Below are 14,459 nucleotides of genomic sequence, written 5' to 3' on the forward strand. Positions count from 1 at the left end.
CTGTGCTACACTCTGCCGTTTTGCTGCCAGATATCAGGTACCTGTCAATCCAAAGGGCATGTCCCCCAATATTCAGAATTTTGAGATTAAATTACTTCTAAAAGGTTATATAAAAAAATTCACTCCCTCCACAGTTGTCATGAAAGTAAACCTGATCCATTAAAGCTAAAATGGTTTGTACCAGGCTGTAACCATGTTTATTTCTGCTGTGAAGTTGCCCTTTTTAACATGGGAGTCTATGGGAATTTGTTCTTTTTTGGGGCCCTTAGTGGATGAGAGAGGAACTGCAAATTCTAAAACTTTGCATAGGCTTTATTTTTAACCACCAAGGTTGTCACTTGGTCACCAACCTAAAGAAGCTATATGTTAGCCTCTCCCAGGCTAACACCAGAATGTCCTTGCTAATGGCTAGCATAGGAAGCATCTCATAAGCCACCTGCCTGGACAAGGTTTTCATTACCATAGATGTTTGCTAGATCAGGGAACAACATGGTCTTGTGCTACAAGCAATCAATGCCAGGTTCTTCATACTTTTATTTTAGCCTATTGTCTGTGCAATAGAAAAAAGTATGCAATGAGAGTATAACTGTCATCATTGCAGCACTTGTTATGCTTTTGTATCAATAGAGATAGAGAGGGCTGACAATATTATTCTACAGTTTTACAGGCTGGCAAAGTGGATTCATGCCTTAAAGGACCTCAGTGAAGTCTTTTGAAAGAAATGAAGGATTGAGGGTCTGTTTGTACATTCTGTTAGTCTGAGAAGTCAGATTTGGTTGCTTTTGTTTCATGTGTTTGGCTTTCTAGCATTATTTGGTGGGATAAGTGGTCAAATCTTCATGCTCCCATATTTTTAATTTTATCTTTTATTTTTTCTTTACATTGGTGTGACTTTAGTAAACTTGTTTTCTTCCCTCTTCCTGCCAGACAATATTGGGGATGTAGTTCACAGACATGTGTACAGCACATCATCTAAGGTACAGGTGTCAAACTCCAGTCCCTGAGGGCCAGTATGCTGAAGGTTTTCTTGTCTCCACACTCCAACACACCTAAATGAAATGAATGAACAGGTTGACAAGAAGCTGTTGGATCCATTTGCTCTGAATCAGGTGTGTGCAGGGAAACAACAAAAACCTGACAGATACCGGTCCCGAAGGACTAGAGTTTGATGCCACTGAAAACACATGAACACCGCTTCAGGAAAATCTGGCAACGTAATGTGAACGAGTTTTCTCAAGAACTCTGAAATGTCCTGGACGTAATGAGCTCTATTTTTGCTGTTGTCACCTTGAGAAAACAAGATTCCCAGATCTTGCAGAATATGTACAGGCTTTAATTCTTTGGAATATTACTGAAAGTCACCTGAGTCTGAGATTCCTGTTTTTACACTGTACTTCAGCTTGTGTTTTCACCGTGTAAATAAAAAGCTGCACATATTTTCTTGAGAAAAAAAAAAAAAAAAAAAATTGGGGAACTCAAGACTTTTCCCATACAATTTTAAATAAACTTCTTATTCATTTTGATGATGTGTTTTTAAATTAAAATATTTTATATAAGAAGTACTCCTATAAGACATGCCACTGGTGTCATTGTAGCCTAATTCTTGGCCGTCACTGTGATAAATAATTATTATAGGGATTTAATGATCACATTTCTGTCTCATTTTGAGTTTACTCTTGAGATTAATCATTTCCAACATCAATAGTATGACAAAAAATTGTCTTAAGATAGAGAAACTGATCCTAGTAACCTTAACAATCAACCTACTCATTGTTTTAGCGTTCTTCCTCGCATTTAGTTCAGGGGGCTATAACTTGATGATGCACAAGAGCCATGTAAGTTTAATGACCCAAACAAGGAGTTACTGTTATCACTGGGTCAACAGACTGCGGGATAAGAAGCTGAAAGAGATGATGATGTGTGATTTTATTTGTAGTTCATCCTTGAGGCCAAAAATGTGCGAGCATCTCATGAGAAGCCCCAAGCTGATCTGGGATTCGAGTAACTCTCTGTTTACACACAAAAACACACTTAAAAACAGGAACATGCTGTATTGATTTAGTCCAATGATATCTGATTAGCGATTCACTACAGTTATTAAATACCACGGTCACAATGCACAACTCTTCTGGTTTTATTGTGTGGGGACATTGAAGCAAATATGCTTTATCTGTTTTGGTTTGTGTGTGTGTTAAGAAAAATGTGTGGCCATGGCAGTGTGTGTGTGTTCAACTGAGTAAATGACCAGCAGACTGTGAGAGCCTGGAAGTGTGTGTGAGAAAAAAAAAAGAACAAGGAAGATAGTATGTGAGCTTGACGTCATGTTTTCATCACTCAGATATTAATACACACACCCTAACACAGATCCTCTGCACGCAGACAGACCGACAGACAGACAGAGTAAGGATACTGCAGGATGATCTGTGTATGTGTGTGACTGAGTGTGTGGTGCTGCTTTACAAGCTGGAAGAAGCTGAATCACTGAATCAAACAACACACAGTTCCAGGCCCGATGTGCCACCACAAAGCCAGTTACCTGCAGCCAGCCCTGCGAGCCCTGGTGGTCTTCTCCATTACAGCGCTGACACCCTATAAGATCACCCAAAAAAGGAAAAAAAAAACCAAAAAACTTCCAAAATGACACAACAGAGAGATAGTGTGAGGCCAAAACCCAACACTGACTCAGACCAGACGAACAATGCATTCCGTCTTTTTTGGAAAGCGGCCGCTTCAAATTAGTGGTGTTCTGGACGAGTTGGGAGGTTTCCTTTTTTTCCGAAAACAGAGACCCTCTGACCTGTGATGTCCTTAGATCCGGGTGGCGGGCTCTGTTTTGCTTTGTGATCAAACGGGCAGACGGTGAGCGCGCTCTGGTGAGCAAGAATTCACCTCGTCATCTTAATAAAGGCTCATCAGTGTAGCCAAGCGCAGCTAGCAGGGCTGGCGCTGCTAACCCAGTGACCCTGTGTTATCTGCTGCAGGCCTGAATAAAGGGGTGCGGGGGGTGACTAGAGACCTGGACCTGACCTCAGTCAGTCAGAAAAAGAGGGTGGTGGGGTAAACTGTGCCCCAACTTGAGGCATGGATCTTGGTGGAGGAGGGGGAGGGGGTCAACAGGCGGTCTCTTTGAAATGGAAGCCTGAGCAGGACATGAAGCGGACACAGCCAGTGAGGGGATGCACGGTGACACAAGGAGCTATTCTTCTAGCGAGCCAAAGGAGAGGTATGGACTCTTATCTGTGTGTGCTTTTCTTTTTAAAGTGTGTGTGTGTGTTTGTCTAGGATTACCGAGAAGCGAGCCACATGCGCTGATGGAGGGCTTCGCCAATGCCACTTCCTGCTGGCAGGGGTCTGTGTGAGTCAATCTGGAAGGACCGCAGGAGAAACAGCACCTGTAGACACACAAACAAACGCAAGTTTGAATTCATACACACCAGACTTTTATTTATTACATTTATAAACGAGTCAGGGTCAAAGATTCAAACAGCAGAAACTGGATCATAAAGTTTAAACTGTGGTCGCATTAACAGTCCTTCTGTAACTGTTTTTTGGGCCTGTTAGCACTACCAAGATGTTCCTTGATGTTCCAAGATGTATTTTCATATATATGTATATATACACTGCTCAAAAAAATAAAGGGAACACTAAAGTAACATGTTGTAGATTTGAATGAATGAAATATTCTTATGAAATACTTTGTTCTTTCCATAGTTGAATGTGCTGACAACAAAATCACACAAAATTTCTCAATAAAAATCAAATGTATCAACCCATGGAGGTCTGGATTTGGAGTTATACTCAAAATGAAAGTGGAAAAACACACTACAGGCTGATCCAACTTTTATGTAATGTCCTTTAAACAAGCCAAAATGAGGCTCAGTAGTATGTATGACCTCCCTACAACGCCTGGGCATGCTCCTGATGAGGCGGTGGATGTTCTCCTGAGGGATCTCCTCCCAGACCTGGACTAAAGCATCCACCAACTCCTGGACAGTCTGTGGTGCAACTTGGAGTTGGTGGATGGAGAGAGACATGATGTCCCAGATGTGCTCTAATGGCAGTCAGGCTACCTCTGGCGAGCACATGGATGGCTGTGCGGCCCTCCAAAGAAATGCCACCCTACACCATTACTGACCCATTGCCAAACCGGTCATGTTGGAGGATGATGCAGGCAGCAGAACGTTCTCCATGGCGTCTCCAGACTCTAACATAAAAGTGAAACCAATTTATTTTGTAGATTCATTACACATAGAGTGAAACATTTAAAATATTCAATCCTTGAGATTTTGATAATTGTGGCTTTTCGATAATGAAAACTCAAAATGCAGCGTCTCAGAAAATGACATCAGTCTTAGAAAGTCATGGTGTCACACCCTAATCAGCTCAAAATACTTGCAAAGGTATCCAGAGCCTTTAAATGGTCTCTTAGTCTGGGTCAGATGGCTACACAATCATGGGGAAGACTGCTGACTTGACAGATATCCAGAGGACGATCATTGACGCTCCACAAGGAGGGAAAGCCATGAAAGGTCATTCCTAAAGAAGCTGCTTGTTCACAGAGTGCTGGATCCAAGCATATTAATGGAAAATTGAGTGGAAGGAAAAGGTGCACCAGCAAAAGGCAGAACCGCAGCCTTGAGAGCATTGTCAAGCAACATCCATTCAAGATTTGGGGAGCTTCACAAGGAGAGGACTGTAGCTGGACTCATCAAGAGCCGCTACGCACAGATGAATCCTAGACATGGGCTACAAATGTCCCATTCCTTGTGTCAATCCACTCCTGAACGAGAGACAACGACAGAAGCATCTCACCTGGGCTAAGGAGAAAAAGGACTGGACTGTTTCTCAGATGAAAGCAAATTTTTCATTTCATTTGGAAATCAAGATCCTAGAGTCTGGAGGAAGAGTGGAGAGGCACAGAATCCATGTTGCTTGAAGTCCAGTGTGAAGTTTCCACAGTCAGTGATGATTTGGAGAGCCATGTTATCTGCTGGTGTTGGTCCACTGTGAAGTTTCTGATGTACACAGTCAACACAGCCATCTACCAGGAAAATTTAGAGCTTCCTTCTGCTGACAAGCTTCATGTAGATGTCAATTTTTTTTCTCAGCAGAACCTGGCACCTGCCTACACTGCCAAAGGTACCAAAAGCTGCTTCAATGACCATGGTGTTACTGTGCTTGACTGGCTAACAAACTCCTGATCTGAACCCCAAAGAGAATCTGTGGGGTATTGTCAAGATGAGAGACACCAGACCCAACTATGTAGATGACCTGAAGGCTGCTTTAAAAGCAACCTGGGGTTCCATTACACCTGAGCAGTGCCACACGCTGATCGCTTCCATTGCCACGCCGCATTAATGCAGTAATTCATGCAAAAAAAAAAAAAAAAAAAAAAAAGGTCCAACCAAGTACACTGCAAAAAATCCAACTTGTATTGGTTGGCCTGAAACAGTCATTTAAGTAGGTAAAACTTGAAAATATGTATTAATGGCATTTAAAGCAATAATGTTAGTAATCACAACAAAACAAGCAAGTTGTTTGCCCCAAAACAATTAGGTGAGTCGTTAAAAATGATGACTTTAAGTTGGAGTTCAGTACAAGGGACAACAGTTCTGCTAACTTTAATTTCTTTGTTGTAAAAATGCGGGAAAACCAACTTTTTGAGTTTGCAATTTTCACTTGAAGTCTCACTTGGCTGTGCTGCCTCAAGCTGGACTCCACACAGGTAAGTTTTTATTTAAATTAAGTTTAAATGGTATGGGAAGTGTTGACTAGTGTTGTGTAATATGTTTTAGATTTATGCAGGAGGCAACCTACACATTTTCAACATTTAAACACAAACAGCTTTTCACTCAACAGCGGTTACAGAAATGCTGTATGAGTTAGCAGCTAGCTTATCTGGACTGATACTGTTCCAACAGGAATGTTATCTTCTGCTGGTTAGTACCGTTCAAACAGGACAAGACATGTTATCTTCTTCTGGTTAGTTTTCAGTTAATTCATGCTCGCCTACTTGCTACAGCTAAAGGAGTAGCCATTAGGGTTTTAATGCTATCACATTAGCTGATATTTCATGCACTAAGTGTCAGGACAACATGGAGCAGTTTGTGTAACACTTTTTTGTATTAACATTTACATCATGCCAAGTTCAATAAAACACTTCATGGTACTACCATTTACATATTAAAATGATAAGATTTAAGTCATGTCTGAGTTGATAAAATTATTATAGTGTAATGGTAGGAAAGACCAATCTACCTATTTCAAATATTGTGTTGGTCAAAATATAGGCCTACCTCAAATTTACTACATTGCTTTTGATTAAAAAAAGGTTTAAATATTTGTACTATGACCCACTGTGGGCTCCCAGGCTTGGATATATTGTCCTTCTATTTAAAAACATTGAAATGCATTTAATTGACTGCCCTGTTTTATACTGACTGCTGACTTTCTTAACCTGAACTGATGTTGGTGTTGGGTTTAGGTATAGATATAGGTTGATAACCTTAAATAGTATATGTTATTTGTAATAACTGCAGCAAATACTGCAGCAAAATTAATTAAAAATAAAAACCCTGAATGTGTACTCTTTTCAGCTCAAGGGTCTAGTCTTGCATTGTCATTAAATTTATAAAATGTTTTGTGTAATGTATAACATTTCGGCTGACTGCCTTACTAATTCCCTGCAAATTGTCATCTTTGTTTTTCAGATTGAAATGAATGCAGTTCAAGTTCTACAAGTTTACCAACGCCATGGAAGCTGTTCAGCTGAAACATTATCGGCCACATCACAGAGGTTCAACACAGCTTTGCAAACACAGGAACTGCTGCACTTTCAGAACCATCAGTGCTTTGAAATCACATCTTTCAAGACTGCATAGGACTGTCCAACTGTTCTTTTTTTTTATGAGAACAAGTTGTCTTTCATTTTTCTTGATAAAAGCACAAGCTGTTTTTTATTTGCCTTTTTATTTGATTCAATGCTGCTAGTTTAAATAAAACTAAGGTTTTGAGGATATATGTTGCATCTGTAATTATTTATGCATTTGATTAGAAGTGATTGAAATTAAATTATGAAGTTGAGTTAGCAGTGTGCAATTTTAAATTACTCTTAAATTATTCTGCTATACTAACTTAATCAAATTCAAGTTGATTTTGTGAAAGAATTAGAATTATTACAGTGTAAAATGATACATTATTACAACTTATGAAAGAGTTAGAGCAAGTAAGGATTAAAAGTTATAACCATGTAGATTTTTAAATTAGTACAAGTTGTGGAACAGTTACCAGAAGTAAAGATGAAAAGTTATTACAATATAAAATTATAATTTTCGTGGAACTTACAATTGAGTTGTAAAAAATCCTAATTTAGAGTCGAGCAAACTCAAAAGCAAAAGTTAAAATATTTAGTTTAGCTGTTTAACTTAAAATCTTATCGAAGTTTGTTGCCTTGAAATTTTAAGTTCACCCAACTTTACAGTGTATTGAGTGTGTACAAATGAACAAAATTTTTTTAAAAGCCTGAAATTTCAATTTAAAATATCCTTTTTTTTGGTGATATGCCAATCAAAGCAATCACCAAAATGTCTAAAAATAAATGTTTGAAATGTTTCACTCTATGTGTTATAAATCTATAAAATATGTTGGTTTCACATTCTGAAATGAGTGACAAAAACTATTGAACTTTTTCATGATATTCTAAGTTTCTGAAATGCATCTGTATGTCTATATATATATATATATATATATATGTATATATATATATATATACATATATATATATATATATATATATATATACATATATATATATATATATATATATACATATATGTATATATATATATGTATATATATATATATATATATACACATATATGTATATATATATATGTATATATATATATATATATATATATATATATATATATACACATATATATATATACACATATATGTATATACACATATATATATATACACATATATGTATATATATATATATATATATATATATATATATATATATACATATATATATATATATTTATATATATATAGATACACACAAGATAACGGGAACATAGATGTTCTCCTCTCGGATCTTACATAATCTGTGTTCCCATTCAAGCATTCAAGAATGACTTTTTCTTTTTTGTTGTTTACTATTTTTACAGCTGGTTCACCACTAACCACATCTAAACAGTAAATGCTAACATGCAGCAGTGCAAAAGTTCCCTGTGAGTCAGTAAGTATTGTGCAGGTGGAAACTGATGGTATGGACTCCTGACCAAATAGTTTTAAATGAGTATCAGACAATCTTCCAAAGTTGTGACAAAAATACAATTTAGACCAAAGAATAAACGGTCTACATTATTCAAAGGAATAACCTGACAGGTTTTCCCCACAGCCACTTTATAATCTTTTCTAGTAATTCTACTGAAATGAACGTAGGGATCAGAATCCATGTGATTCACTGCAGTAATGGAGGTTTTCAACTTGGAAAAAGTCAAGAAAAACAAACCAACAAGCCAAAACCTTGAAAGAAAAGGCATTGTTGCTGGACTTACTTTACCTGCGAGAGTCTATTTCTGAGGAATGTCATCTCATATTGGGAAATCAAACTTAGATGCAATGAGATAAAAGACAATTTCCTGGAGGAATTGAAGGCTGGGAGCTATTTTGTAAATACACTCAGAGATATGTGTTTTGAATTCATGCAGCAGTCTCTCAAGCGAGGACAGGTAGTATATCCTTCTTTTTGCAGGATTTACTTACTTCCCAGCTAAAGATCTGGCCAGAGAACATTTCAACCTGACAACATGCCACCTGCTCCGGAAGTTCATCCTCCCTGGGAAGTGAGTGCTGGCTTCCTCACTGGAAAAGAAAGCAACCTGTGCCTGAAAAGAAGTGACCAAACTAGCCTTCTCTGTGACAGAGAGAGTGAGCCAGTCTGCAGCAGGTGGACTGGTGGTTGGGAGTGTTCGGAGGCAAGGACATAGGCTGGCTGACTGGCTGGCTGGCTGGGGTGTGTATTCTGGGCCTTGGTAAGTATACTCTTTAAGCTAGGGCCATGGCCACAGACCAGTAGGAAGCCATTCATTACGCTGTGCAGGGAAGGCAACGTGGGGAAAAACCAGGCCGACCACGTAGCACCAAGCCTGGCCACCGAGTCCTGGCCTGTCCCTTCTCTTCTCCTGCAGTCTCCACGCCCAGGCAACACCCACTGGCTCGCACAAACAGCTTTCACACCCCCAGGTCCTTCTTCTTCTTCTTTGCTGTCACTCATTTGAGGGCTTTTCCAGCTCTGGGGAGTCAGTGTTGGAGCCGCTTCCCAAACCAAGAACTTAACAAGTGATTCCACGAACCGGAAGATGCTCTAGAGGATTAGTCACCCTAGAACTGCTCTGTAATTATTTGTAGTGCTTATTTTTCAATTCCTGGAAACTCATGTGACTGACATTAACACAATGTGTCCAACTGGTGCCAAATTGTGGCAAATTTCTTGACCAGAACAACAAAGGGATCTGTGCAAGGTGGACTAATTCAATGGTACCCAATCCTGTGCATCAATATGTCACCTATTTTAGCCTTTATATATATCCACTCAAGTTAGATACAGAAGGCAGACTCCTCTAACTTTGCCATCACATGGCAGTTGGAGGGTTTTGTGCTCAGTTATAAAACTGTTTGACTCATTCTGCAGTACAAGCCAGATCATTCAACATTTGGACAGCCTGGTCGATGCCAGCACTGGCTCCCAGCGTCCTCATTCTCTCCCTTTCTGTGCTCCACAACTACACCTCATCCACACGGCTGGGAAGTCCCTGCATGGGAGGCTCAACCGGCTCAATCCAGCCAGGCACGGTGAAAACCGAAATATTTATAGAAAATGCAGCCTCCCTTTCCTCCTCCCAAAGACAGAGTGCAGAACTACACCCCATGTGGGAGGAGATGCTGGGATGGATCAAGCTCAAATGAATGGGAGAGAATAATACAGTAGCAGACACAAATTTGGTGCAGATTTACTTTTATTGATCAAATTCCTGATTTTCTTTCTTTCATTTTCCTGATTGAATAATAAATCCAAATTTAAAACCAATTTTTACAGAACTTTTTGCAAACACTGATCACTTTGCTTCAGTAAATGCTTTAAGAGATATTTCCAAACCTTCTATTTGTTAAAAAATGTAAGGAATTTGAAACTAATAATGTGTTTCTAAGAACTAATCTGTTACTAAAATTAAGAAATCTAAAAAGAAACAAATACTCTGGTCATTATGATTAACTGTTGAATATTTTAGGTCAAGTTGCTTATTTTGTGATTCCAGTAAGTTTCTAGTTTAATTTTATAGGCTTCCTTGAGAAGTAGAGGATGGGACCACCATGATATCTGTCTTTGGCCATTACTATCTCACATTGCACCTGACCTCCTTGGCCCCTCCCATTAATGGTGAGCCCATGAGAATATATATATATATATATATATATATATATATATATATATATATATATATATATATATATATATGTATGTGTGTATACATATACATACACACACACACATATATATATATATATATACACACACACACACATGTATATATATATATATATAGAGTTTATTGGTAATTAGAATTTTCAAATTGATTACTGAATTATTTGACCAATTTATCTATATGTTGCACAGGTTTGAATGCAAATTTAAAAATTAAAGACAATGGTTTGCTTTGCATTGCCCTTTGAACATTTGTGGCAAAGTTCTATGGACATTGCAAATGCTAATTTAGTTTTTTCTTATTTTATTTTTAAATTTAAATTTGATTTAATATCAATTTAAATGCACAGAATATTTCAGATTTAAATCTGTAATTGTTGTGGTAATTTATGACCACGATGGCTGAATCAACGTGCTGCTCGAGTTGCTTTATGGAGTTTAGAAAAAAAAAAGAATATTGTGGCTGCAGTCCTAAATATGACAAATATCAAGGCATTTTGCACGCCTTGTTTTATAGTGAGGCGTTTAACTGCTTGTGCATATGTGTCTTTTTTGTGTGTTTTGCAATGAGCCTTACTCTGCTTTTGGCCCCGGTAAAAATAGTGGTGGTGGATGTGAGGTCCCTTCAGACTCTGTTATCAGCCTGCCCTGCCGTTCCTCCCACTGCCGCAACCACAGACTGGCCACACGTTGCAGCTAGCGCGTGCACGCAAACACACACAGCCAAGTGCAAATAATTGTACTGCAAGCCCAAGACTCCGTCCAGTAAAACATATGCACAAAGAAACACATAAATCGGCATTCACATAAAAGCAGATAGAGAGTGAGCAAAGTGTAGACGCGCCCAATTAGGCAAAAATAGATCCCAATAAAGATGAACTACATATAAAGGGAAATAAGCATTCTCTTGCGCTATACAGGCATACTCTTGCACAAACAAAGCTCAAGTATGTCCTCTAGACACCATGTCATATTCTCTTACATTTGCAAATACACATGGGCGTGACAACCAAGTCATTTTGTGGTGCGAGGACATCCAAGTAAGTGCAACAACTGTATAACTACATCTTTGTCAAAGTCCCAACAGTGAATCTCAGCTGGCCCCAAGGGCACTGTCTGTTGTTTCCATGCTGTCCAGAGTCGGGTACATATTTTGATACTGACAACACAAGCCTGTTTAAGGAAGGATAATACTAAGCTGTTGTTTCTCATCATTCCAGCGTGTGTAGCTACTTTACAACATTACTTTACATCACTGTCAGACCTTAAATAACAGAGATTAGGCTTTTTTTTTTATTAAGAACAAAGATAAATTGAATTGTGTATATTGAATGAATGCATTGACAACAAATCTGATAAACCAAAAATTCAAAATATAAGAATATAGAAAATGCATGAAATGTCAAAAGTGACATTTCTTTTTAGTGTTCTTTCTCTTTTTCTGTCTTACTTTCTTTCACAAATCATCTGTAACTTTCATTCATTCATTCATTTTCTGAACCGCTTATTCCAATTCAGGGTCGCGGGGAAGCTGGAGTCTATCCCAGCTGGCTTTGGGCGACAGGCATCTGTAACTTTTGAAACTCAAATTTTTCTTTGCACGAAACAGCTCCAATGGTGAAACATACATGAAACATTTAAGAGAAGACATCCAGGACACATCCTTAAAAGTGCAAGTAGTTCTGGTCATAAAGAGACTGAAGAGGGAAAACAAAATAAAAAGGTTCATATATGCACAAGCTAAGCCAGCCAGTCAGTCATTTTCTGAAACACTTCGTCCAATCAGGGTCACGGGGAAGCTGGAGCCTATCCCAGTAATCATTGGGCGGAAGACAGGGTACACCCCGGACAGACACAAGCTAAGCAAAAAGCAAAATAGAATTGAATAAAAGAAATTATTAGAGATACATCAACATCATCATCCAGCGACTGAGAGGTGAGACAGATCTTTGCTTTGTTTGTTTATACAACACTCAACGCAGATGATTGATACTCAGACATACTGACAGTATCATTAATCTCCTGTGTAAGTTAAGTGCATAATATTGTACGTTTTCAAGGATCTTAGCAGAATACCACCAGAAATTGCAGGGGCAGTGTTGGGTTGTATGGCTGACATGCAACCAGCAAAAGTAACAAACCAGAGAAGATATACTTACTTCTATATAGCAGTGTACTACTGTAACCAACTGATGCCAAAATGCAGACGTGAACTCTGAAATCATCACTGCCCACTAGTGGATGAACTGACTGAACTATGGCAACATAAATACACATGAAAGTATAAAGGTGGCGACGTAAGACAGTGTTTCAAGCAGACGTTGATCTATGCAAGAGAGCATACACTGGCCTTTACTGTGGCCAGCACAGCCTCATATGCTGTGGTCCTGCTCATGAAGATTTTCCATGCTCACAGTGGATGTGTAGGTGATCTGGAGCATCATAATATGGTTATGGAAGTTGAAGCTGTTCCTACCATCAGAACAGGACATTTTCCTTTTGATGGGTCGGTTTCGGTTTGATCGCCTACGAGACAAACTACAAGGTGTGAAAAATTCTACTGTGGTATACCAAACTGTCTTTTTATTTAAAATTTTTTGTCTTCTTTAAAGATGACAAGCTGTAATAAAAACAAGTCACAATGAACCACAAGTAACAAAAATGTAAGGAGTTGAAGTTAAGATAATTGCGTAAAAATTGAAAGAGTAGAAGTAAAAATTAGCTTTCACTGGAGTATTAAATAATTACAACAGTATAGATATCCAAAAATTTTACAAAAGTTAGGTAAAGTTTTGTCACTACTGAGGTGGTAGTCTTGAACAAACTAAGCAAACTGCTGAGGATTGTCGCTCAGTCATTGCTTTGGTTTGCAGAACAACTACAACGATGTCAAGTAATGAAATACAAATACATTCTTGCTTTGCTAACATTGAAGTTTTTGGTATCTATAACTTATTGGAGTAATTCTGTGATAGCTGACTTTTTGGTTTGTCATCATCATTAAAAACTTTTATGCCACGGTCTGGGTGGATACTCGATTCTTTTTTTTTTTTTTTTTTTTTTTTTGTTTTTTTTTTTTTTTTTTTTTGTCTTGTCCAGCATTTAAGCAAGCAGACTGATGTTCTGGATGCTGTGTTCTGCTGAGCAAATTTATTTTGCCAAGGGGAACTTTTGTAGATGTAATGATCCCCTTGTATTTCTTGATTCTTATTTTATTTTTCAATTTGTTTTGGATAATAGCTTGTATTACAGAGTTTATGCTACTGGACCCGACCGGAAAGGACAGGAAAGGGGCAGAAAGAGAACAGAAAAGAGAACATAAAAAAAAAAAACAAAAAAAAAAAAAAAGAAAGATCAATGCATACATGTATATGCACATACATACCCACCTACATATATATGTATATACACTCGCACATACATTATATATATACATATATACATACATACATACATATACACATACATACACATGCATACACACACATGTACACATACATGCATACATAAAGATAGATATACATACATACATATACACATACATACACACACATATATATATATATATATATATACATATATACACATATACATACTCACATACATACACATACACTCACACATATGCATACATATATACATATCCATACACATACATACATACACATACACATACACATAAGTACACACACATACCCACCCACACACATAAATATATACACCCACACAAGCCAACTCTAGATTCGTGGAGAACAAAACCGTTGACAATCATGAAGACCAGAAACTAGCAAGTTAAGTCAAAAAGACAGAAAGAGAGGTACCTGCTGTTAGTGAATAAACTTGCTGGATGACTCAGTGACTGTGACACATGCAGAACATTCATGCAGAACATTCAGAGTGGAACGTGTTTAGAGAAGAGTGATCATGCCAATGTGACCCCGCCCGCCTACAGCTAGAGGAA

At 38.0% G+C, this 14,459-nt stretch overlaps 1 protein-coding gene across 1 annotated transcript in view; it reads right to left on the reverse strand.

The window, feature by feature from the left end:
• Window positions 1–14,459, reverse strand: part of thada (THADA armadillo repeat containing) — a 142,203-nt gene that overhangs the window by 46,565 nt on the left and 81,179 nt on the right. The window contains exon 30 of the mRNA XM_079249231.1: window positions 3,289–3,392. Within this exon, the coding sequence (XP_079105357.1) occupies window positions 3,289–3,392 (104 nt within the window). The remainder of the gene's footprint in view (window positions 1–3,288; window positions 3,393–14,459) is intronic.

This window comes from Telmatherina bonti, assembly GCF_933228915.1.
Source record: "Telmatherina bonti genome assembly, chromosome: 11".
Taxonomy (NCBI): domain Eukaryota; kingdom Metazoa; phylum Chordata; class Actinopteri; order Atheriniformes; family Telmatherinidae; genus Telmatherina; species Telmatherina bonti.